The sequence below is a fragment of the Ostrinia nubilalis genome, chromosome 5, assembly GCF_963855985.1.
Source record: "Ostrinia nubilalis chromosome 5, ilOstNubi1.1, whole genome shotgun sequence".
NCBI classification, from domain to species: Eukaryota; Metazoa; Arthropoda; class Insecta; order Lepidoptera; family Crambidae; genus Ostrinia; species Ostrinia nubilalis.
Window position 1 is genome coordinate 32540 of NC_087092.1, and position 27002 is coordinate 59541.

Genomic DNA, 27002 nt, shown 5'->3' on the forward strand with positions numbered 1-27002 from the left:
GGGCGCGGGCGCGGGCCCGGCGGCGGCGGGCGCGGCGGCGGCGGCGGGCTGCGCGGCGCCCGCCTTCATCTTCTCCTTGGCGATGCGGTCGGCGCGGCGCGAGGCGACCTCCATGGGCGTGGGCGGCGCGTCCAGGTCGACGCCGTGGTCGACGAGCAGCGCGGCGTGCTTGGGGTTGGGGTGCGGCGGGTCGTCGAGGCGGCGCTTGGGCGCGTGGCGGCGGCGCTCGGCGGCGTCGCGCATGGCGTCGAGGCGCGCGAGCGGCGGGCGCGGCAGGTCGTCGTCGGGCCGGCGGCGGGCGGCGGCGCGGCGATGCTTGCGGCGCGCGCGCTCGGGGTCGGCGAGCGCGTCGTGGCGGTCGCGGCAGGCGCGCGGCGAGCGGTAGGCGCGCGCGGCCTCGTCCACGAGCTCGCTGGCCCAGTCCCAGTTGGGCGCGAGCGCGGCGGGCGGCTCGGCGGGCAGGCGCTGCAGGCGCAGGGCGCGGCGCAGCGCGGCGTCCTCGGCGGCGGCCCAGTCGGGCGCGGCGTGCGGCGGCGGCGGGTGCGGCGCGTGCGGCGGGCGCGGGCGCGGGCGGGGCCGCGGGCCGGCGCGCTCGAACAGCGAGGGCGGCGCGTGGGCGGCGCGGGGCGCGGGGCGGGCGCGGCGCGGCTCCCGGGGCGCGCGCGGCTCGCGGCGCAGCACGGGCGGCAGCAGCGCGTCGGCGGCGGCGCCGCGCCGGTACAGCGCGCGGGCCCAGGGCTCGCAGTACACGTCGCTGTCGCCGGCGGGCGGCGTGGGCGGGCACCACACCTGCGGGCGGGGAGCCGGTCAGCGGGGTCTCGGAGATCGGGGCATAGATCGAATTCGTTTATTTTGCAAGTGGGCTTTTGAAAAGCGGTCCAGCGTTACTCGAGGACGACAACTCACCGGCATGCTTTCGTCTTCTCCGGCCCCGCTCACCCAAACCTGCAACGAAAGTTTGATTGAGTTTGTGACGTGCGTCGATCGACGTCAATAAATAATTTACTTACCTCGCCTCGGCAGTCAGTCATTACGAAAAGCAGGACGTGTCGTAATTATTTTAACACTATATAAATTTCTATAGGTCACAAAACTTTTGACTTTGGTGTTTCTTTTATTTGACTATCAGTTCTGTATTGATTCATGAATTAAGTTATTGCAGTAAACGCACAAAAAACAAAGAGGGATGATGACTGGGTAATTAAATCGAAATTCTATTTAGCCCGTCAGACAGATAATTAGAAAATATTAGACTCATATTTTTTAATTTTTTCCATAATCCAATAATTACAGTATGTGCGTATGTCGCACTGAAAATTGAAATCTACCCCCCACTCTGAGGAACTGATGAGTGTCAATGAAGGGAGAAAGCTTACGCAATGAAGTTGCGTAGCCATTTTTGTTTAAGGAATTAATTTCATCATACATCACAAAAACCAACTAACTGCATCTCACAATGGGCAGGTATCAATAAATGCCGCTCGAGGCGTAGATCGGCCAGCGATGGCAATTCGTTTACGAATTTACCCCACTTGTTTTGCCATGTTAATGGTAAATTATCGTCCCAGCCTAGACCCAATTTCCATAAATCTTGCATGATGCATTTTGCTACAAAAGTGCAGGGAGAAATAAATCCCACGGGATCATAAATGCTAGCAAGCAACTTTAAAACTGAACGTTTTGTTGCCATTGAGTCGGTAAAATTGTAATTAAAGGAAAAACAGTCGCACGAGGGTAACCATGTCAAACCTAGGACTTTTAAGGATGAAGATAACGTATCGTCATCAAAATTAATTTTTGTAATATGATCCTCCTTCCATTCGAGTCAGGAGCACTGGTCGATTGCTTGACCACTTTTTTAAGTCAAAACCACCACATTTAAGAAGTGACATTAATTCGTCTTGTATCTTGCAAGCTTCAGTGATAGATTGACAAGGGGGCGTCCATAAATTACGTGAGGCTTTTAGGGGGGGGAGGGGGTCAACGAAAATCTCACTAAATCTCACGTGGGGGAGAGGGGGGGTCTCGGAAAATATCACGTAATTTTTCCCGCAAGAAATAGAGTAAAATTGCCAGAAAACTGGGTTATTGAAGTAAAAAAAATGATTTTTTTATGATTTTAATGACAATTTATTCCAAACCGTCTAATCAAATGAAACTAAAAATGCCTCCATCTGCATTTGTGAACACTAAAGATGCAGAATAAATGTCGAAATTAAGAAAATTCGAAATTTAAAAAAAAAAATGTCGTCAGTAATAAATTGGCCAAGTACGTGTCGTCCCACGCGTAGTGTAGGGTTCCGTAGTTGTCTGTCGTTACCACAATATATTTCAGAAGCAAGCAATTACTTCGTCTAAAGTCACTTTTCATATTTTCTTCTAAGGAATTTTTACTGGTTAAGAAATTGTATAATACATGAGTCAAATGACTATTACTCTTAAACTAAACTAATGTATCTTAACCGTTATAGTTTTCCTTCATCTTCAAAAATTCATCCCCACTTTACATGCAGGGGAGCTACCCTAGAAATTTTATTTTACCGTTTTGTCGCCGTGATTAATATACATACCTTCACAAAATTACAGCTCCCCAGTGCCAATAGTTTCCAAGCGAAACCTCGGACAGACAGACAGACATATCGAAACTATAAGGGTTCCTTGTCAGGACTACGGAACCCTAAAAAATGACATAACATAAGTATGAAAATATTATGTACCTATTCGTAGTTAAAGTAACCAATAGTCAAATTTGACAGATGTCAAATGACAAGTGGTTAAATAACAGAAAAAAATGTTTTTTTAACAATGTTTAACTTGACTTTTAGTACATTTTTTAACTATTAGTTTACATTTTTATTAATATTTAACCATTAGTAGCAAAATTTAACAATTAGTTACTTTAACTGTGAATCAAAAAACTGGTCCTAGGTTGAAGCAATTGCTTGTCTTACTAAACGACGGGAAGCTACGGAACCCTGCATTGCGCGTGGCACGACACTGGGTTACTGATTTTTTCATATAAATCTAATATACTCGAAGCATAGACAATGCAAAATAGGCATTTTATTAAATATCACGTGAGATTAGGGGGGTGGGGGAGGGGGTCAGGCAAAATCTCACCAAATCTCACCAAGGGGGGCGGGGGGGTTGAAAAATGGCCAAAATTGTCTCACGTAATTTATGGACGCCCCCCAAGACCATAAAAGGTCGTCAACATAAAAACCCTTTAGTAGGATTTTAGATGCAGAACTGTCCAAGTTATCCTGCGCAAGCTGGTGCAGCGTGCGCACCGCAACAAACGGAGCGCTGCGAAGCCCGTATGTATTTGTTTTTAACTCATAGATGCGGACCGGTTCCCGACGGATTGTCACGCCATAGAATATGCTAATATTTACGTTCTGAGGGATCGATAAGTACCGCACGATACATTTTAAAAACATCAGCTGTAAAACATACTTCATACAGTCTGAAATTGGTGATAATTTTTATAATATCAGAGTGTAGTTTTCGTCCGGTCAAAAGTATATCATTTAATGACAAACCGTTATCTGAAGGAGCCGAGCCGTCAAACACAACCCTGAGGGGCGTATGGTACTACTTGGGCGCAACACACAGTGGTGCGGAATAATGTATTTAGAAGGCTCTGTGCCTTGATACAGTTCCATGTGATCCAAGGATTCATATTCCTTCATGAAGTCACCATAGGCCTTACGAAGGTCTGGTGCTCTAACGAGACGGCGCTCGATTTGAATGAGTCGTTTATAAGCGACATCATAAGAGTTACCTAGATCCTGGTGATCAGGCTTCATTAATATTGGGGAAACATATCGACCAGTTTCATCACGATAATGTTTTACTGAAAATATTTTTTCAGCTATTTCTTCAGACGGACTCATGGGAATTGAGCACGGCTCAGATTCCACCTCCCAAAAACGTTTGAGTGTCATTGAGGTTATTTTCCTCGATAGTGTACGACACTAACGATGTTGTAGACGCTACAACGGTGACGTCACGGACGTCATTCACTGACTGAATTGACAGTTTACCAGTAATCACATAGCCAAAAACACTGCTCAATGCAACAGGCATGTCTGCATTGATAACAATCTTTTTTCCATCGCATATGTGAGGAAAAATATCACCTGCTAAAATTAAATCAATTGAAGATTTTTTATAAAAGTTAGGATCGGTTAAAAACAAACTACTAAATTCCTTAACAACGTGCTGAGGAACTTGTACATTGGAGTCGGATGTTATTTTTGGTAAAACAACAGCGTCTATATTAAAAGTGAATTCATTACTATGTCGCGGTTTAATAACACACGACGTCATACCGTGATTTTTTATGCCTTCTCCGGCGAGTCCAAAAATATTAAAAGAACATTTACGTTGAGGTAGGCCTAAACGTTGTAAACAAGAAATTGAAATAAAGTTCGATTGCGCTCCCGAATCAATGAGAACGCGACACGGCTGACAACCGCCAAACGCGTCCTGCACGTGCACAACAGCTGTTCCCAATAGTACGGACGTATAGCTATGCATAGATGACGCATGGCAGGTATTGGATGCGCGCGGTGAATCGCTCGCGCCCGCGCCGCTTGAGATTAGTGGCGGCGGCGGTTGCGCCATCGACGTCCCGGGTTCACTGCCTGCGCGTGAGTCGACGTGCAATAATGAGATATGCATTTTTTTGCATACAACACTTCTGAATTCGCTCTTACAATCCTTAACTTCATGATTTTGCTTAAGGCAATTGTGACACAACTTTAATTGCTTAGCACGGCTAATACGTTGTGCACTTGACATTTTACGAAAATGTTCACAGCGGAAAATCATGTGATTTTCTCCACAATGCGGGCATGACAACATCGTTGAGCTATTATATTAGAACGAGTAATTGAATTGTGCGAAACTTTATTAATATTTTTGTCATATTTTATAAATGGTTTATTTTGCACTTGTAAAGTGCATAAGACATAAAACGATTAAGTACCTTTACTTGGTGATGAATAAATGTCATTAATTGTGAAAATGTGGGTATTTCATTTTGATTAGAGCTTTGTTCAAAAGACTTTCTTGTACTTGGGTCTAACGCCCTTAAAGCAATATGACACATAATAATGCTGTTTAAATCTTTTATGTTAGCCGCTTCAATGGCCTTATACAGGGTGGCCAAAACAGTGAGGTCTAAAAGAAAAATTTAGATTCCTTACCTCAAGGTGTACCTAAATCACCCCCATGTATATTATACGATTGTGCTTAGTTTAGGAGATAGAGTTAATTTTGTGATATTTTAAAATTTTATGACCTAGTAGGCTTTAAACATTTTTATCTTTTTTTTGGGTTGACTTTTTTCAGATTTCTTTTTTTCGACAGATTTCTTATGAATTGCAGATGTTTGAAAAAAATAATCACCTTCGTATCTTTGATTCAAGATACAAAAGTTTTGCTAGAAACATTAAAATCATGCTTTTATCAAAACGCTATCAAATTTTCAACTTAAAAGTTTAAGTAAAAAAAAGAACTTTCATAGGTCCAAAACTATTTTAAAAACTGCGCCGTTTCCTGAACTTTCATAATAATACAAAAAACCATGTACTTAATAGGCCACTATTTTCTGTAATCGGTCCACTAAAGTGGTAAGTCGGAGATTTCGTTACATGTTTTTGATTTTCTTAGAGTGAATTAATATTGGGAATCCTCTAAGTTTACATTAGGTAGAACAGATTTAAAGCAGTAACTGGACAGAACATGTTTTTATGCTCAACGAGGAAGCTCTTGCCCTTCATCACACCTGGTGGAAACTGATGATTAGGCTGAAGGTGGAAGGGAACTTCAACTACAGAGGAACTATGGCTTCCTACCTCCAAATGCCGGAATACAGTAATGCTTTTAACATTATTGTTATAGTGACAGACTTAGGAAAATAGAGTTGCTAGCCAGGCAGACTTAGATCAAACCCTACCACCAACCAAACCGAGCAGAAAATTTCACCTCCACTGGGAATCAAACCCGGGACCTCTGAAGCTTACCTCTTACCACTTGAAGACAGAGGCAGTTGTTACATTTTACTATTACCCTTGAAATACCTACTACAGTGAGAAGAAGAAGGAGGGATATTTGGTTTATGGTCATCAAAACTTACTTAAAATAACAATGTGTTCCGGAATTTGGAGGTAGGAAGCCATAGTTCCTTTGTAGTTGAAGTTCCCTTCCACCTTCAGCATAATCATCAGTTTCCACCAGGTGTGATGAAGGGCAAGAGCTTCCTCGTTTAGAATAAAAACATGTTCTGTCTAGTTACTGCTCTAAATCTGTTCTACGTAATGTAAACTTAGAGGATTCCCAATATTAATTCACTCTAAGAAAGTCAAAAACATGTAACGGAATCTCCGACTTACCACTTTAGTGGACCGATTACAGGAAATAGTGGCCTATTAAGTAGATCTTTTTTTGTATTATTATGAATGTTCAGGAAACGGCGCAGTTTTTAAAATGGTTTTGGACCTATGGAAGTTCTTTTTTTTACTTAAACTTTTAAGTTGAAAATTTGATAGTGTTCTGATAAAAGAATAATTTTAATGTTTCTAGCAAAACTTTTGTACCTTGAATCAAAGATAGAAAGGTGATTATTTTTTTCAAACATCTGCAATTCATAACAAATCTGTAGAAAAAAAGAAATCTGAAAAAAGTCAACCCAAAAAAAAGATAAAAATGTTTAAAGCCTACTAGGTCATAAAATTTTAAAAAATCACAAAATTAACTCTATCTCCTAAACTAAGCACAATCGCATAATATACATGGGGGTGATTTAGGTACACCTTGATGTAAGGAATCTAAATTTTTCTTTTAGACCTCACTGTTTTGGCCACCCTGTATGAATTCTCAAATGTTTCTATGAACAAATTTAAATTATTTGAGGACTCTTTAGTGAGTGGAGAAAATTTTTACATTTTATCAAGTATCTTCCGACAAGCAACCTATTATCTTGATATTTTTCAAGTAAGCTTTTCCATACTAAATCATAGTTGTTCGCAGAAATTGGAATGCTTTTTACGATATTTAATGCCGAACCTTTAGTACAAGATAAAAAATAATGTAATTTATCTATCTTCGGAATATTAGGTTGGTTATGAACCAATGAACAAAATGTTTCATAGAAGATGGTGAAGTTTTCTAACTCACCGTCAAAACAATAAAGTTCTAACTTCGGCAGACGTGGCCGAGATTCAATGGAATTATTATTATCGACCTTAATACTTTCAACAGAGGGTTAAGCTCGGATGCAAATAATTTCGTTCGAAAATATAAATCATCGAAATTTTTTAACTCTTGATTTTGTAATGAAGCATCCGATTTAAATTTAATTTCTTGCTCAAAAATCTTAAAAATACATGCCCCAAATGATTTTCTTAAATCATCCAACTCGTTGACACGCATTAAAAATAATTCCTTTGCGTTAATATTGAAAGGTGGCTTGATTAAATCGTAAAGACTTTGCATTTGTTCAAAATATCTTTCTTTACGAGATATTAAAACGTAATATTCTGAAGGTATTTCAACGTCGTCATAGTGAACTTCAGAAGACCCAGAGGGTTTCGTATTTTTAGATTTAGACATATTGAAGTAATGTAGTTAAATGCAAATGAATAAAAATAACACTTTCTGTAATTTACGTAATAAAATTTGACGAATGTGTTAAATGTTCTAGAAGCTTCGATAAAAACTATTGTAAGGTAGTTTGACATAGAACGTCTATGTAACTTAATGAAACGATTTTTAGCTTGGGCTAAATTAATGTTATAGTTCTAAATATGTATTAAAGAATTTAAATATGGAACAGTCGGCTCGAAGACCAAAAAATTCTGCGTATGTCGCACTGAAAATTGCCTTTATTACGCTGGTTCAGGGAATTTGATTTGAAAGTAGACTATAGGTTTTTTATAATAGAACATTGATGAAAGGTAGATGACTCCTCGCAACACAGAGACAGGTAATCTGAGCTTCACCAACCTTAAAATCGACCCTCGCCACGGACGGAAGCCAACCTGCAGACTAGTGCAGACGCACGGCGTTCTGGACGGTGGAGCACTGCCAGAGTATGCTCGGAGCTGATGCTAATGATGACGATGGTACGCGGAGCACTAGCCGTGCGACTTATAGCAAAAGACACGGTCTTTTCAGGGAGTGAACGTCACTCGTAGACTCGCTAAGCGTGCGCGACACACGGGTGTGCGAGATGAGCGTCGCCGGGCAAGTGGGACTTGCTCCGACCATTGAACGATGGTAGGAAATAAAGTTGGCGAAGCAAATGTGAGAATACCCGCCAATATTTTTCGTATCGTATCGTCTAATATTTTCTAATTATCTGTCTGACGGACAAATAATTGAAATTTTGTCATCTCTAAACTTTAGCATAAATTGGTGATTGAGTGTTGCAAATAAAGTGTGATCAAATAAACCGCCAACAAAATAAATTGAATATCTGGGATAAGAATTTACAAATGTTTTACAATTTGGTAAAACATTAAAATACAAATGTAAATGGCTAAACAGATTAATTTAAAATTTCATTATTTGTATTGGTTGCTGTTGGTATTCCGAATAAAGTAAATGTGTTAAACCATGTTAAAATGTACATATATACCGTATGTATGTGACTTTGTTGGTGTACCTAATAAATAAATAAATAAATACAGGGTGAAATTTTGTAATGCCACCTGGAGAGAAAGTAAGTTCTTAAAACTGTAGATAGAAAGTTCTATTTTTGAAAAGAAATAGAACTGCATTCAAAGATTTCCAAAAATTTGCATGCCACACCCGGGAATCGAACCAACTAAAATCTGTCAAAAAATATTTTTATTGCATCGATCGTTAGGGTTAAGTATAAGGATGAAATATCTCTAACAAACTTGATAAATCAAATGAAAGGAAAACCATGAAATCTTAAATTATTGTAATAATTTTCAGAAAATTATAACATGGTAAAGAAATTTCGAAAAAAAATCGAAAATCTTTGACTGCATTCAAAGATTTTCGATTTTTTTTTCGAAATTTCTTTATATTTTCTTTCTTTTGAAAAATAAAGAAATGTTTTCTTTCACTAAAATTTTCTATCTTCAATATTAAGAGTACTTTCCCTCCAGGTGGCATTACAAATTTCCACCCTGTATAGTATGACTACTACATTCATTTATTTATATTACTTATTAGTGTTTCAGGAGTCTAGTTCTAGTCATTTGAACTTTCTCAACGTGGATTTCAGATTTTTTTTACTTTACGAAGAGAAAGGTATTCCTTTCATTGAATTTACTTTTTTTTTTAAATTACCACTCAAACCACCACGCGCACATGATATTCTTCTTCTTGATTCCATGTCCATAATAAGAACAAAAAAGATTATTTTAGCCATTGCGAATTTACGTCCACAATTTTTAGGGCAAGGTGGGCCAAGTAATTAGTTTACTGTACATTACAGATTCATAATTTTGCAATTTATTATTAGTGGTTTTGTGCGCACTGCTGCAATGCAAAGAGATAATTTTCACTAAATGTCACTGTACATAATTTTAAATAAAAATGGGTTTTAAATGTCATGTAAATCATGTACAGTAGCGTCATAGTTCGTGACACCCGAAGTAGTCAAAAAGTTTGCAACACGTCTTTGTTACAATATTGTCTGTTATTGTAACTTTTTGTAACTTTGGGTGTCACGAATTATTTGACGCTGTTCTGTACCTTTGTGACCATTTAACCATATTGAACATGGCAATTATTAAAAGTTGAAAATATTAATTAATATATGCGCTTCGTTTGAGATCAAGACGCCTTGTGTAAAGATCGATAGGATTGATTTTTGTTTCAGTCAATGAGTTTTACTAGCTATCCGTTTAAAAATTTAAAAATATTCTAATATGCATTATTATACTTTTAAGAGCTTTCACATTTGGGCGATTTTAGCAGCGCGACAGACGGTCTATCGATAATTTCATACTAATTGATAGCGGATGCCCGCCTTCACATTATAAAAACGCCGCTGCCGCGCCACTGAAGCCTAATGTGAACGCGATCTTAAACAGCACAGCACCACGGGAGGGGCGGGGGCGGGAGCGAGGGAGCGGGAGGGAGGGAGCGCCGACCTCGACCGTAAATGCTTGCGCGTTACATCCCTGACGTTCGCCGCTCCGTGGCGCCCGCGCGAGACAAGCATTTACGGACGAGGACCGAGCGGCACCGAACGTGAACGTCAGGAATATAAAACGCACGGACCGGGTTGTAATCATTTATTATCGTCGCGGGGTCGTCGGTCGGCGTGGGACAGCCACGCGTCCAGCGTGCCGTTGCGCAGCGCGCGCCGCCGCTCGCCGCCCGCCTCGTCCAGCGTCCACAGGTTGATGTGCACGGTGCCGCGCGAGCGCGTGCGCGCGGGCGCCGGCGGGGAGGGCGGCGGGCTGGGCGGCGGCGGCGCGGGCGGCGGGCTGGGCGCGGGCGCGCGGCGGCGGCGGGCACGCACCTGGGCGCGCGCGTCGGCGCGGCAGTAGGTGAGCGCGGGCGGCGGCGCGGGCGCGGGCGGCGGCGAGCGCTCGCGCAGCTGCCGGCGCGCCGCCTCCCACTCGCGCAGCTGGCGCTGCATCTCGCCGAGCGCCGCTCGCTCCGCCTCCGTCGCGGCCTCGCTGCTCTCCACCAGTCGCATCGCGTATTTCTCAACCGGCGTGAGCTAAAAATTAAACGAACGTCACGAATATAATGAGCGAACGTTAAAAACCGCACCGTTCGGGGAAACGTCCGACGTTACCGAAACGTAATATCACCGAAGCGATGACAGTTTTTGAGTTTGAGATTTAACGCGGACGCTCGCATCACCTGGTTCATGAGCGCGGCGAGCGCGGAGGCGTCGGCGTCGGCGGGCGGCGGCGCGGGCTCGTCGTCGGCGGCCAGCGGCAGCGTCTCGTCGAACTCGGCCAGCTCGCCCTGCGCCTCGGCGCGCGCCGCCGCCGCCGCCGCCGCGTCCGCCTCGTCCTCCGCCGCCGCCAGCGCCGACTCCAGCTCGCCGCCCGCGGGCGCGCCGGGCGCCGCTTCGGGGACGGGCTCGCTCGGGGCGCCGCTCTCGGATTCGCCGCCGAATAGCTCTTTAATGTTGCCCTGGAGACGAAAAATTATAATTATAATGATAAATCTCTCACACCGACACCATTGATACTCAAGAACTTTCATGCCCCAGCGGCCATCAGCTCTACGAGCTATGTGCCCCGCCCACTGCCACTTGATTTTAGCGATAGACGAGCCGAAAGACGTAGCGTGGGCAGGCCTCCCACTAGGTGGACCGACGATCTGGTGAAGGTCGCGGGAGGTGCCTGGATGCGAGTGGCGTAGGACGGTCTTTGTGGAAATCCTTGGGGGGAGGCCTTTGTCCAGCAGTGGACGTCTTTCGGCTGAAACGAACGAACGATTCGTTTTTTTTAGCATCACGCACGTAGCACACTGAAAGTGCAAATGACTCATGTGAAGTAAAACGCCAAGACAGATCTGACGGTGAAATCTGCAGTCGTTCAGGCCTGTCTACTTCCTATGCTGAGTTACGGCGTAGTACGACTACTCTCACGTCACATATGCACATCGAGCTTTCGACGCCTATTTCGTCCCAGTCGCGTTCGTGATATATCAATGCAAACAGAGACAAGCGTCTCAGCGACGTCTAGATCAGCGGGGCTCACCCGGAGGTAGGAGGTGGTGAAGTGGCCGCCCTCGATGGCGAGGTGGCCGAGCACGCGCTTCTGGTCGGCCTTGCGCAGGATGTTCTCCTCCACCGTGGCGGCCGTGACGAGGCGGAACACGTGCACGTCGCGCGTCTGGCCGATGCGGTGGCAGCGGTCCTGCGCCTGCGCGTCCATGGTGGGGTTCCAGTCCGAGTCGTAGAACACGACGGAGTCGGCGCCCGTGAGGTTGAGCCCCACGCCGCCCGAGCGCGTGGACAGGATGAAGGCGAACACGCGCGCGTCGGCGTTGAAGCGCTCCACCAGCGGCTGGCGCGCCTCCACGCGCGTGGAGCCGTCCAGGCGCAGGTAGGCGTGCCCGTGCATGCTCAGGAACGCCTCCAGCACGTCCAGCACGCGCGTCATCTGCGTGAAGATCAGCACGCGGTGCCCGCCCGCCTTCAGCTCGCGCAGCAGCCCGGCCAGCGTCTGCAGCTTGCCTGCGGGGGAGGCGCGTCGCGCGTTAGGCGGCTGGGGGCGTGCGCGTGCGCGTGCGCGTGCACGATAGGGAATATGCATCGATTTTACAAGTTAATCAATTATGTATAAATAAACACTTCAGTTGCAATTTCTGAAAAACTAGTACATATTTAAATCAGAGTGGAAACAAGAGTTACAAGTGTTTTAACTTTTTTTTTTTTTTTTTTTTTTTTTGTGGCAATTAAACCTCTCTGGGAGGTTTATTTCTGCCAATGTCGAGTGAAAAATATTGACATAGTTATCAATAGAACGTGGGTGTTTCAGTTCTATTGATTTTTCATGGATTCCGTGGGGTTAAGTATGCCCGTAAGCAGGTTTCGAGACGCCACCGGGTCCAAAGCGGGTTGTTCATACGACAACCCACTCGACACTCGATGCGCGCTCAAATTCGAAGTATTTCAATGTTTTTTATAATTTATCACTTCACTGCACTTTAGAACACAAAATAACACCAAATTTGTACACTAAAGTCCATTAAATAATAAATTGAAACCATTAAAACAGATCAACCATGCTTCCCGTTCAACTACCCTCCACGGAATCTGTTTTAACTTTAAATCGCGTGTGACGACGACAGTCGAGCGTGACGTCTAATGTCACCCGCCCACAGGGACTCGGGACTCTGCGTGTCGTTCGAACGTGAGATTTCCAACGTCTATATCTCAGGTAATTAAATATAATAAATTTTTAAAGAAAAGCGTCGATCGATTCGACAACGCCGAGGTCACCGAAACGTGAGAAACAAAATAATGTAGCATATTCCCTATCGACGTTCGATCGTTTCGCGATGACTGACCGCAGTCATACTGCAGCAGGCGCGGGTGCGGGAAGGCGACGGCGTGGCGCGAGGCGGGCGCGTGCAGCAGCTGGAGCAGCGCGCGCGCCGGGCCCGCCAGCCCGGCCGCCACGCGCGCGCTCCGCCGCCGCCACGCGCGCGCGCCCGCGCCCGCGCCCACGCACAGCTGCGGGGCGCCCGCGCGCGCGCCGCCGCTGCACACGCTGAACCTGCACAAAACGTAGGCGTCAACATTTCACTTGGTGGAATAGACATGTTGACACCACAGTCAATTGACGTACTTTTTAAAACTGTCAAAACGAAACTCTCCCATAGATTTTGTATGGCACTACAAGCAAGTGACGTCACTATTTTGTCAACCCAATTAAACTACTTTTTTCAATTACAATTCGAACAAAAATCGAAATTTACGGATAATTTAAAATAAATTAGGTTTTTAAGACCAGAATGAAGAGTCTTTTTAAAACAGTTGTGGTTTCGAATTATTGGGGTATGGTGTCAAACTGTCTATTGTGTTACATTTCTTTAACTAAAAACCTTCCTCCGATTGACACACGAGTCATAGAAACACTATTTTCGAGTTGATAATCTGGACTTTACGATTACGATGATATACTTAAGTGTACATGTTGTTATGTAACAATGTTGGTAGACCAAATAAATAAATAAATAAATACTTCTTTGACGTATACGGGTAGATTTTTTTCAAGTATGCGTGGGTAGACTTTGCAACTATAAAAATAACTAAAACTGCCAATTCGGTAATTCGGCGAAGCGCAGAAGACACTAACTTGTCGATGAGATCGTGCAGCCGCTCGAGCACGTCGTGGATGGAGACGGGCGCCACGGCCGGCGCCGCCACGCCCAGCGCCGCGCGCAGGTCGGCGCCGTACAGCGGCAGGCGCCAGCAGCGCCGCTCGTTGGCCGCCGCCAGCCGCCGCAGGCAGCCGCGCCGCCGCGCCTCCAGCCGCGCCGCGCCGCCCGCGCCCTCCGCCGCGCCCGCCCCGCCCGCCGCCTCCGCGCCCCGCCCCGGGTGCGTGGAGGGTGTTGCCGTCGCTCGCTGCTGATCATACTACCGTTGCACCGATGGGGTTCCACACGCAAAGCTTTTCGTAGATGTTATTTAGCCAGCATAAAGTTAATGTCCCTTCGGAATAGAGCAACAACCGCGAGTTGTCAAACGAAACCGATTTTATTGCACGCTTTGATTGCAACGCTGCCGATGCCAACGATGACGCTCGGATTGGTCGGATCAAACTCCCCTTACCCCTATACCAATAATAATTGGTTTATTATAATCAGTAATTGATTATAATTAATTACTGAACCAGTTACCACATTTCTGAAGCACTATTTCTCATAAACATCTACCATTTCACTCACGTAAATCCTGAAAAAATCTGAACTCATATTTTCAGCGTGCCAATAAGTGCTACGAACTGTCAAGTAGTTGCAAAAAACGGTTCCGTTTAACGTGACGGCGACGGCACCACGCATCTTTTTTTTATCAGTGGTGCTGCTAGTGACATCTCGCATCAAATTAAATTATTTTATTGCATGTCATGTCATCGCATCTCTCTTACTCAGTTCTTTGTTGCTCTATTCCGCTAGGTATATTCACTGTTAGCCAGTGCCGAGTAAAATTATAATGAGGATCACTACTGTTGTAAAGCCTGGTCCGTGAGGACGTAGAATTTTGTCGTTGGACAAAATACGCAGGGCCGCGTGACGTCACTATATCGGAATCGAGCGCAGCCGGCGTACTATGTTGATGGAATTTTTTTTTTTTCACTGATTTTGATAGAGATTTAATTTTATTGAAAAGTATCACTTTTAGAGAAAAACTTTGACATTTATTCGTCAAAATAATGTAACCCATCCATCAGTAATTTAAAAATATAGAAATTGTGAAAAATAGAAGTGCCGATTGGCGAAATAATAAAAATGGTGAGTAAATTTTGACACACACGTTACGGAATAGATTTCCAACGGAATAGATATAGACTCTTCACATAACATTAAATAATAATTAAATCCTTTAAACAAAACTAGCTTTCATTTAAACGCTTTTTTAACTCTTAAGATGCAAATGATAAGTTCATAAATACGAAAAACCACGTACCTGGTGTCTATCGGCGCCGTTGGCGGGCGCGGGCAGCGTGGGCAGCGCGGGCAGCGGCGGCGGCGGCGCGGCGGGCGCGCGGCGCGGCACCAGGCGCAGGTGCAGGCGCAGCGCGGCGGGCGGCGGGCGCGGCGCCGGCGCGCGCGAGCCCAGCTCCTCCACCAGGCGGCGCGGCGGCGCCAGGTGCCGCGCGCGGTGCGCCGGGAACGCCATCGTGCCCGCCACCTGCGTCACCGGCGAGCGCGAGGTTAAACTTTTAGGCCGGGTTCCCACTATGCCGGACCGGCATTTCTGCCGGAAACCGGACACCGCACAAGGGTGTTCACATTACACCGGATCACCGGATCCGAAATCCGATCTAAATGAAGTGCGGGGAGCACGGGCGGGGCGGAGCGGGAAGCACGGGCACGGCGGGGTGGGCCGCAACTCGTTCACATTACTCCGGTCCGGTGATTTTGCCGGCATTTTGTAGCGACAAAACGCTCGGTAAAAATGCCGGGCTCGGCGAAAAAGCCGGATCCGGGATAATGTGAACAGTTTCATACAATTTGTACCGCCGCTAGGCCTTCCGGCGATTTTACCGGAACGGGAGATCTGCCGGTCCGGCATAGTGGGAACCCGGCCTTATTCGTGTCGATCGTCGATCACGTCCCGGACGGCTAGGGTGGATGGCCTCACCTCGAGCGAGGCGAGGTCGCCGCCGAGGCGCGCGGCGGCGGCGAGGCGCGCGGCGCAGCCGACGTCGAACACGGCGGCGGGCGCGAGTAGGCGCAGCGCCGCCAGCTGCAGCGGCGACACGACGGGCCGCGCCTCGAACAGGTCGGGGTGGTTGCACACCTTGCGCAGCTGCATCAGCACGTTGATCACGCTCAGCAGGTTGCCGGACGCGAGGCTCTCCTTGGTCCTGGAAGCCGAGCGGGGGACGGAACCGATCAGAGGACGAGGCGAACGATCGCGCGTTTCCATGTCGAGCTGTGAACGTTGTGAGCGCCGAGACAGGGAGAGCGGAGGATTATTTTATTTTGTTATTTATTTTAAGACTAGATAACACCTAACCCTAAAACCTTATTTAGACACCTTTTCTTGCATCGGTGTCTTCTCGTTGATTGTCCTAAATAAATAAAAAACATTTTTATTTACGACTGGCGGGAGCCACTGTAATACAAACAAGAAATCAGCAGCCGGGCTAAGATGCGCGCCATAATTTAGACGAGAAATGTGGCTTCGTCGTGCACAATCAATAAAATATCTGAATAAAGTTTATCGTGGCGCGCATCCCAGGCGCAGAGAGCGGGCACGTACTTGGCGCGCGACATGAAGTCGTCGTAGAGGAAGCGCTGGCGCTTGGAGAGGCGGCACATGAGCACGTGCTCGTACTTGCGCGGCATCTGGCGCTCCACGTCCGCCTTCAGCCGCCGCAGCAGGAAGGGCCGCAGCACCTGCGAGGCATACAAGTTATCACTTTGCGAAAGCAACTGACAGACTGGATATCGGAGCTGACGCAGAGCTCGAGGCGTACCTCGTGCAGGCGGCGCACGAGCGCCTCGTTGTAGCGGTGCGAGCCCTCGGCGATGCCGGCCACCTCGCTGAACCACTCGCGGAACTCCGAGTGCGACGCGAACACGTCGGGCATGAGGAAGTGCATCAGCGACCACAGCTCCAGCAGGCTGTTCTGCAGCGGCGTGCCCGTCAGCAGCAGCCGCCTGCAACACGACACTCCGTTACTGACCGCCCCGGGCCGACTCCGCGAATCACGTTCAGAGAAAAAACACGCACCTCTCGGTCTGGAAGTTGAGCAGCATCTGCCACCTCTGCGATTTGAAGTTTTTGATGTTCTGCGCCTCGTCGAGTATTAAATATTTCCACCTTTTCCTTCTGAAGCTCTGGTGGTCCTGCACCACGAGCTTGTACGACGTGATGCACACGTGAAACGAATTGGCCTTGGTCCACCCGACGCGCTTCAACTTGCGCTCCTTGATCGTGCCGTAGTAGGTGAGGATCTTGAACGCGGGGCACCACTTCTTGAACTCCATCTCCCAGTTGAGCACGACGGAGGTGGGCGCCACCACCAGGTGCGGGCCCCAGTCGCGGCGCTCCAGCGCCAGGTGCGCCAGCAGCGCGATGGTCTGGATGGTCTTGCCCAGCCCCATCTCGTCGGCCAGGATGCCGTTGAGGCCGCGCGCGTGCATGGTGGCCAGCCAGTGCAGCCCCACGTGCTGGTACTCGCGCAGCGCGTGGCGCAGCAGGCGCGGCACCGGCGTGCCCACGGCCGTGGACGACAGCGTCGTGCCCGTGGGCTGCAGCGCGGCCGCCAGCGACGCCGCCGCCTCCACGCGCCGCTCGCCGCCCGCCTCCTCCACCAGCGCCTCCAGCGCCTCGGACGCGGCCGACGCGCCCGACGCGTCCGACGCGGTGGAGGCGTCGTCGTCCGAGGGCGCGGAGTCGTCGTCGCTGTCGGTGGGCGTGGCGGAGCGCGGGCCGGCGGGCGCGGCTCCGTAGCGCCGCACGAGCTCGTCCAGCCCGAGCTCGGCCTCGGAGCGCAGCGCCTCGAGCTCGGCGGCGTCGTCCTCGGGGCGCTCGGCGCGCTCCTGCTCGTCGATGGTCTCCTCGTCGTCGGCGGAGTCGTCGTCGTCGGGCCCGTAGTCGGAGGGCGGCGGCGAGTGCGCGGGCAGGTAGCCGGGCGGCAGCAGGTCGCCGAGGTCGAGGCGCGACTCGCGGCGCAGCGCCTCGAGCTCGTCGCGGTGGTCGGCGGCGTCGGCGCCGGCCTCGCGCTCGGCGGCGGCGATGGTCTCCTCGTCGTCGTCGGAGGCGCCGCGCGGCTGGAACTCGTCGTCGGAGGGCGGCGTGTCGGGCTGCGCGGGCGCGAGGTTGGCGGCGAGCTGGCGCGAGTAGCGCTCCGTTCGGTCCACGATGTAGCTCAGTTGTTCGTCGAGAGCCTCTTTGCGGGCGCGCTCCACGCGACGTACGCGTTTCCATTCTACAATCTGTGACAGAAGAGAACAAAATATACAGTCGTGGTCAACTAATTAGGGACAGATAGAATACTAAGCAATACTAAGTGTTCATATCCTATTATTGTGAGCTTCATTCAATATTACTGGCTGTTACTTTGTAAACATATTGACTATCAAGTACTCTATTTAACAGAATACAATAACAACAAAAAAACTTACTAACTTAATAAAAAATCTTAATCAAATCACATGAATCGGTAATTATGGTACGGACGGTCTGGCCACCTAATTAGGGACGCTTAAGTTTTTCCTTCTAAATTAAAAAAAATAAAAAGTAATAACTATTATTCTGTTTATTTGTAATTTCGGCGTCAATTTGAAAAGCGATATTCTTATCTTGCGAGTTAAAAACTCATCAAATTATTAAAGGTAATGGGCTGAAAGAAAAGCAACAATGCACTAAGTTATAATCAATCTTTATCAGTGTGGATGGCCATACCGGTAAATTGCAGATCATCTGAAATGTTCCAAAAACATGAATCTACGATGCAGTGGCTTATTTCAAAATCATGAAACCACAGAAAGTATGCCTAGAAGGAAGAGGCCAATAAAAACAACTCCACAACTTGATCGCAGAATGGTCACTCTCGCAAAGAGAGACCCCTTTAAGGGTTTCGTTCTGATCAAGAGCGAGATTTTTGGACCAGAACCGACTGCTGGAGTATCTGCGAGGACCGTCAGAAGGCGACTGGTGGAGGCAAAGCTTGTAGGAAGAGTTCCTCGAAAAGTTCCACTACTGAAGATGGAACACAAAGATGCAAGATTGGCGTTTGCAAGAAAGTATGGACACTAGGCTTTTGCTCAATGGATAAATGTGCTGTTTTCTGATGAGATCAAGATAAATCTTATTTTATCCGATGACAGACAATACGTGGGACGACCTGTAAAGTCCGAAATGATACCAAAGTAAACGAAGAAGCAGGTGAAACATACAGGCGGCAATATAAAAATCTGGGGCTGTTTTTCTGGACTTAGAGTTTAACCTATAAAAAGACCTGAAGTTAAACTTGAGCAATTCCAATACAAATAAATATTGGAGAAAACGATGCTATCGTATGCTGAAGAAGTCTTACCAGTCTCATGAACATTTCAACACGTTAACGACCCAAACCATACCGCGTACTCTGTTTAATTGTTCCTAGCGCAACAGTCAGTGACGGTACTAGATTGGCCCGAAAACAACTCAGACTTAAGGGGCTATAGAGCTTATGGTATGAAACGAAGGAAAAAGTTGCAGCTCAACGTACTGGCACTAAAAATCAGCTTTTCGTGGCATTTAATGGTGTTTGGAATAATATTTCTCTAGAAACCTGTAATGATTTGATTGCATCCATGCCGCGCCGATGTCAAATGGTTATAACCAACAAAACCAACCGTATTGGTTATAAAAATACGTTTGATGATTTTGTTTTGTATTCTATATTTATTAATGAAAACTTTTTATGTAATAAACACTTAAATAATTTCCAATTTATTTACATTTACAGTGAAAGTGTTACGTGTCCCTAATTAGTTGTCCATCCCTAGGTCAATAAATGTGTAGGTGGCAATGATTTATTTATTTTAAAAATATTGATCGGAACTAGCTAGTTTCTTTTCTGGCCTTTAAATATTTAGAATACTAGCCAAATTACTTGTTATTAATAGGCACAAGCTACAAAGCCTCGTGAAGATTTTTTTTTTTGGACTGCAGAGACGGTCTTGTGTTTTAGTCATATAACGTCCCTAATTAGTTGACCACGACTGTATATCATATTATTACCTATGTATTTGCAATAACTATTTCGTCGTCGTCGTCGAACAAGTCCTACAGAGTAGTTTAATGTCAAAATCTGTTTTTGGCATTAAACTACTGTGAAGGAGCTTCTTTATAACATTGTTTTTATTTTTCAAAATTCATAAACATATTGAAGTTACCAAATAAACAACCGATAGATGTGATTATAATAATAAAGAAAAAAAGAACGCAATACAGATCCGTCTTTGTTCGACGATGACGACTATTTACAGTACCAAGGAATAACACCACACCATATTAAAAATAACACTACAAAATAAATTCAAAAAGCATTGACTTATGCTTTTTTTTTTAATTTCAATTTAGATCAATTTTATCTATACTTCTACATTTATAATAATATTATGTAGATATTATTGTTTGTTTGGTTGAATGCTATAGGAAAAATTAAGCAAACAATCTTCAAGTGTTTGAAAGCAGGCTTGCCTATTAAAACATAATTTATGACCGAGATTGAAACTAGTTTTAAGTGTAATTTTGTAATATGGATGTACCGTTAATTACCTTTTCCACATTTGACCAGAAAGTTCTAATTTCTTTTGCAGCAAAGGCAGCTATTTTCTTCAGTTGTAACTCTTGTGCTTTTTCTGCTTTCTGTGCCGCCAGGGCTTTATCTTGAAAGTATTTTTGTACCGCACGAGCACACTGAAATACAAAATAGATGTGATGTTCGCTCGTAGTAAAGTTGATTTAATATAATTCAGAAAGTGTCATAATAGCAAAAATCCCACCTTCTTGGCGGCCTGTTTTTTCCATTTGCGTTCGTGGGCGAAGTCTTGCGCGAGCCAAGCCATCTCCTCGAGCAGATAATCCCAGTGCGTCTTGGCGCGCGGCGGCTCCATGACGCGCGGCAGGCGGCGCTCCGGCCACAGCCCCGCGCGCGACAGCTCCGCCACGCGCGACGCCACGTACGCCTCCTGCTTCGCCTTCTCCACCATCTCGTCGGCCGGCGCGGGCGCGGGCGCGGGCGCGGGCGCCGGCGCCGCCACCGCCACCGTCACCGCAGGGGGTCGCCGCGCCTCGATGAACGCGACCAATGCCGCCGACGGCGGTCTTTTCCGCCACGCAGCATAGTCCATCATGTTGCCCCCCGCCTGCAGGAAGTACAGCTCGGTCAGCTGCTCCGTGAATCTGCAGACGAGACGTTGTATGATTTTCAGATAAACTTTCCTATGGACGTAGTTCATTTCGAATACGTCAGCACCTCGGAAGAACAGTCGCCCGGCAAACGAAAGGTCGTGGGTTCGATTCCCGCCTTAGGCGATTCGATTTTTTTAAGTTGTTTATTTAAAATTTAGTTTGAGCCTAATCGCTCCGAAATGTTGATAACGTCAGTACCTGTCGCGTATGTTCCTCAGCCGCAGTACATCGGCCTCGAGGATGCGGCGGCGCAGCGCGGACGCGTCGTCGGCGGCGAGCTTGGGGCGCTTGCGGGGCGGCTCCTCGGCGCCGTTGAGCGCCGCCGCCGCCGCCGCGCCCCCGCCGCCTCCACCCCCTCCCGCCGGGACGCTCGTGCGTTCCACACCCTACAAGCATGTGTAATTTATGTGCATTTATTATATGGGCATTTCTCCACTAAATGGAAAATCGCTGTCCCAAGCTAAATTTATGTAATAAATCTTAAAATTTCTCAGGTTTTTGTATCAATACCAACATAGAATTAGGTATTCTTAGCATGACATAGCATATTTAGTAATTTAATAATGGAATATTCGAATAAATAACCTCAAACGTCTCAAATCACAGTCCCCTGGTACGTCCCTTTTCCAGAATTACACATATTGTTACAAATGTTTATTATATTGCTGTTGATATTTGAATAAAAAATATCTAAATACGTTAACAATAACAGTTAGCATCTTAATACATCACAAACAATGTTTACAATAGAATTTTAATCAAAATATACTTCTGAGAATGCTGTCCTCAAATTATTAAAACATTCCCCTGTTAAAAGCTTAAAATCGGGTTAAAGTCATATTTAGTTTTGGCGCAAAGCACTTAGATCGCGAAACGGAACGCAATAGGTGTGAAGTTTGTTCAGTTGTGTAGCTAGCGGGCAACCGCTATTTTGTTTAATGCTACTACTGCGTCATCTGGTGAACCACGCGTCTCGGCCGTCAGTGAAAACATTCCCCTGGTGAGCCTTTTTGAAACTATTTTAAGAGTTTTAGTAACGACAATTTGTTTAAATTAATTAATCTTCTAGTATGTAGCCACATAAGTTGCGTTTATTTTAATGTTTTTAAATGATATTGTTTTATGAAGTATTCACGTAAAAATAACATTCCCCTGGCGAACATTCCCCTGTCATTTCATAGCACAGGGTACTGTTCATACCACAGGGGACTGTTCATACTACTGTTTTCCTAGGTTTTGACCACTAAAAGTAACGTCTTTTTAGTAGGTATTATCTGAAAATGGCACCGAAAAAGAAGCTACGCGAAACATGAGAAGAATTTCTAGAACAAAAACGTATAGCTGTGCAATTATGATATCATCGACTTAAACATTACCCTAAAAGAAAAATTGAAAAAAAGAAGAAAAAAGATAAACTTTAAATAAAATCAGTTAAATCACGACAACTCATATGGAGTTCTCGTGAGCATAAGGCTGTAAAAAAGGTTTGGAGAGAGCACTGTGCTAAGTTTCGTGCAAAAAAGAAAGACATGAAGACGTAACAAATAATTTGTGTTTCTTTACGAGATCGAATCAGAAATGAGGAGATCCGTAAACGAACTAAAGTCGGTGACATAACCCGACGGATTAGCACGCTGAAGTGGCAATAGGAAGGCAGAACTGATGGCCCATCGGCAGCAAGGTTCTGTAGTGGAGGCCGCGTGGACGTCCCACGCTGCGTTTTACGGTACACAAGGTGAACCGACGACATTATAAAGGTAGTAGGAAGGCGCTGGACGCAGGCCGCTACGAATCGATCAACCTGGAAGTCATTGAGGGAGGCCTATGTTCAGCAGTGGACGTCCTATGGCTGAAATGATGATGATGATGATGAACAAATAATTTCGCAATGGAAAATACCTATATCTGATTCAGAAGATTTCGCAGAAGAACATCAGGCGCCTTTAAGATCATCTGACCCAACACGAAATAACAAGAATAGCGTTTCAGAATTACATTCACCAGAAATGGGGTCAAAAAACAAAAATTAGCAGTAATAATGTTTTTTGTTTATTACTTTTTGTATTTTTTTGGTTCTGTTTTAAAAGGCAGAATACTACATTTTTCATTATTATAAAGACTGACTTTAGTGTCATACAATTTAAGTCTTAAAACTTAATTGTTCGTTAAGTTTAATGCTACTGTTACTAGGCTTAAGAAAAGTCATTATAAATTAGTAATTTGTTTTAATAATAATATTTTTTGTTTCAAAAACTTACATATTTTTATAATGGCAAAGAAAAATAAAGAGTTTGTTTACTTAAAGAAAAATACTAATTGTTTTTGTCCATAAAACATTCCCCTGGGTGGTTGCAACAGTCCCCTGTCGCAGTTTTGCGAAAAATCGCCAATAACTCAAAAACTAAGGGGAAAATGTGTGGGCTTTTTTTAGATATGTATTTAAATTACTATTGCCCTGAATTTCATTAACAAAATTTCTCAACAATTAATAAAATTACTTCAGGACAGTCTTGTATGGACGATTTTCCAAATAGCAGAGAAACACCCATAAACATTGTTTTATCCGACAAATAAATTAAAATACTAATATTAAGCCTAGGTGCAGACCACCAATTTTTAGTGGAGACTGCAGAATGGCATCCTAAGAACCATTTCAAATGCACCATGGTTCATTACCAACACAGAAATCCATGAAGCTCTGAGCATGAGAACTGTTAGGGAGGAGCTAAAGCTAACAGGGAAAAAATATAAAATGTGACTGGAAAATTGCCCAAATCAGTTGGCTACCGCGTTGGCAACCATCAGCTACACTAAACGACTGAAGCACCACGATATACTCAGTGACAGATAATGAATTAGGAGTATCCTGCTGGGGAGCTCCTTGAACATGTTAAACTTGCATGGAACAAATCTGCTTATAGTTTGGGACTGATTGCAGGTGAGCGGATGAGCGCAAAAAAATAAATAAATATTGATTTATAGGCCAGTAGAATTAAACACAAAAATGAATTAAATCAGAAATAATTTCTATAAAAGATTTTATTGCTTTAATGGCTCCATTGGTTGCCCATAAAGACTCTCCTAGGTTTTCGACTTCGACGGAGTTAAAAATCACTGATTTAAATCAATATCCGAAAATGGAATTAATGAAATGCTGGCTGGGTGTGCATAATAATCAACTGTAATGTTCGAAAACGATTTTAATATTAGGTGTTCATGTTCAAGTATGAAATTGCCATTTTGTATGGAAAAAAAAGAACATTTTATAAAAAACATTTTTTGCGAAAAAACTGATTAAAATGGACACCTCATAGGATGAGCTATTTTTGACAAATAGTTTTTTTTTTGTTTCAGTAATCATAACCTACATACATAATTTACTTATTTTGGCGGTGTTCCCTGCACTATACTTCAATTCTACTTGGATAAAAATGTTTTCCGCAAGAAAAACTAAGGCAATTTTTAAAAAGACCTGATTTTTGACACCAACAATGTAAGTAAAATTCACATCACCAATGGCGGGATAATTGGAAGAGTTAATTAGATTTTTTTATGTTATTAAGAGTGAAGATCTCATTCAGAGTTATGGGTTATTATTAACACCATCTATGGAAATTGGTACAAAACCCCAATGACACTCGGCAAATGTTCTAACAGAATAAGCTACCTTCAAAATGTCTTTACCTAGGTACATACTGTACATAGAAATAAATAAAAAAATACCTAAAAAAGGCAATGTTTTATACCTACAACTAGTAAAGATACAATTCCAAGACGGGCCGCAGACCGCAAAACTATAAATTGAATCTATAAATACTCTCTCGACGCCTGCCGTGCTGCAGATTTCATAGTTTTGCAGTTTGCGGTCTGTGGCCTGTCTTGGAATTAATTGTACGTTAAAATTAAATACTTGTACCTAATATTTTTGTGTCACTTCTCACAAAATTATGTGAAACAGTGCCATACTATTCTTTGCCTTTTAGCACATTTTTTTTACAGAAAACAATACTTTTTAAGTCTCATCTATGACTTATGACTTTAAATTTAAGTGTTTATGTAATAATATTGCATTATGAACATAAAGATTATCTGATGGAATCACACTTCACACTAATATTAAAAAAGGCGAAAGTTTGGGTCAGTGTATGTTTATTACTTCTTCACGTCTAAACGACTGGAGCGATTTTAATAAAATTTGGTATGGAGTTAGCTGACACCTTAGATTAACAGAATGCTACGTTTTACCGCGGGGTACAGATATTAAGCAATAATACCTATGTAGCCATGCCTATGTAGTAAAATCACCGGTGTCAAAGGCGGGCATTATGAATACAAACCATGAGTTGTAAGGCAGGATCGAATTTGTGGGGCGAGCCAAAATCATCGCAACCGCTCATATTGTGACATTTCGAGTAAGAACACTGAACTTTTGTCTTTAATAAAATACCATGCACTTTTATTCACCACTATCACTTGACTGTTTTTATTATTACTGTTTTATCACAATCACTTTTACAAAGAACGGATTACCACATAATGATAGGATTAATTGCGTAAACTGTTAGAATAAGTTAACCGCAATACGTTAGATTTCTCCAAATTAATACTATGGAAATTCCCATCGTTAACATTCCAGCAATAAACACTGAAATGTTCAGCGGCCATATTGAAGAACCGATTTGTTTGGACAACGCGCAGTCTTCACGGTAATAATCCTATTTTATTTCGGCGCAAGCAGGGCATCACAGCACAAAAATAAATGTTATTGAAAATATTTAACGAATTAGTTACGATTTCGGGTATATTTTTCACGAAAACTAGATGCTGTTTTTACTAGCTCTCGTTTTAATCGTTTAATCGATTACTTCATGTAATCGAATTAGGTTTTAAGTTTAATCGATTCAATGAAAGGCAAAAAATAAATTATCGGTGAAACCTTTTGAAAAAAATACCAACATTTAAAAAATACGTAACAAGTAAAATAGCAAATAAATTTAAAAATATTATTGTAGGTATAAATTCCTTCAATAAATAAATTACAAATTAATCGATTCTTGTAACCATCGATTCTAAATAGTTCTTCTTCTTTCTTGATGTTGGCAGTACACGGCGAGGCCTCAGGTCGAGGCCATGAAGCTATAGATAAAAATGGAGGCCACACTCCGAATACCTACTTGAAGCACAACCTATGTATCACTATCTCGCTTTCTGTGGGCAGACTCTCTCTTTCTAAATAAACAAAAAATAAAAATTTGCTCAAAGTCAATGAAACTCAATGTATAATCTTTAGTTCTTGACATTAGGTATCATTAAATGTTAAGTGTATGGTAAAACGTTTTAGGAAGAAATTACTGTGAAAAATGTTTACAATGATCCAATGTCGGAAATCACGAAATAAACACTTACGCGTGGAATCTTAAGTCACTTCCAGTAGGCCTAAGATGCGCGCCGCGATAAGCGGTTATCACGTCATTTATCGATTTTCCCCATACATTTTGACGTCGATAAAAGTTATCACGGCGCGCATCTTAGGCCTACAGGACATCACGTACTACCGCAACCACGCATTACAAAATTTTGCACCACTTCTTGTGATAAAACAATGATTATGTCCTGTAAAAAATCTCAAACTAAATTAACTGCATAATAAACAAAATAGTAAACAACCACCATGATGGGCCGGATTGGGCCGATGTTACCACATGATACCGATTCCCCAGGAATTGAGATTGTAATTCCCTGATTCGCCAACACATTAAGCCTAAACGGCCGACAATTTTGTGATTTTTAATTTAACTAGGTAATCGTAGTTCAAATATTTAATTATTTATTTGTTTAACTTCTGATTTGGTTAGTGAATTGGCTATTTCGAAGAATTTACTAGGAGATTTAAATAAGG

At 44.4% G+C, this 27002-nt stretch overlaps 1 protein-coding gene across 1 annotated transcript; it reads right to left on the minus strand.

The window, feature by feature from the left end:
• On the minus strand, positions 1 to 25990 carry LOC135072091 (helicase domino; the record flags this gene model as incomplete). Its single annotated transcript, XM_063966041.1, has 15 exons — positions 25441 to 25990; positions 21302 to 21489; positions 20695 to 21094; positions 20468 to 20608; positions 16928 to 18135; positions 16671 to 16854; positions 16454 to 16590; positions 15830 to 16055; positions 15242 to 15376; positions 13030 to 13150; positions 11715 to 12193; positions 10864 to 11142; positions 10514 to 10717; positions 907 to 945; positions 1 to 789 (listed from the first exon to the last, which is right to left on the minus strand). Coding segments are annotated over exons 1-15 (4590 nt in total), but the record flags the coding sequence as incomplete, so codon positions are not given.
• Between the last annotated feature and the right edge of the window lie 1012 nt (positions 25991 to 27002).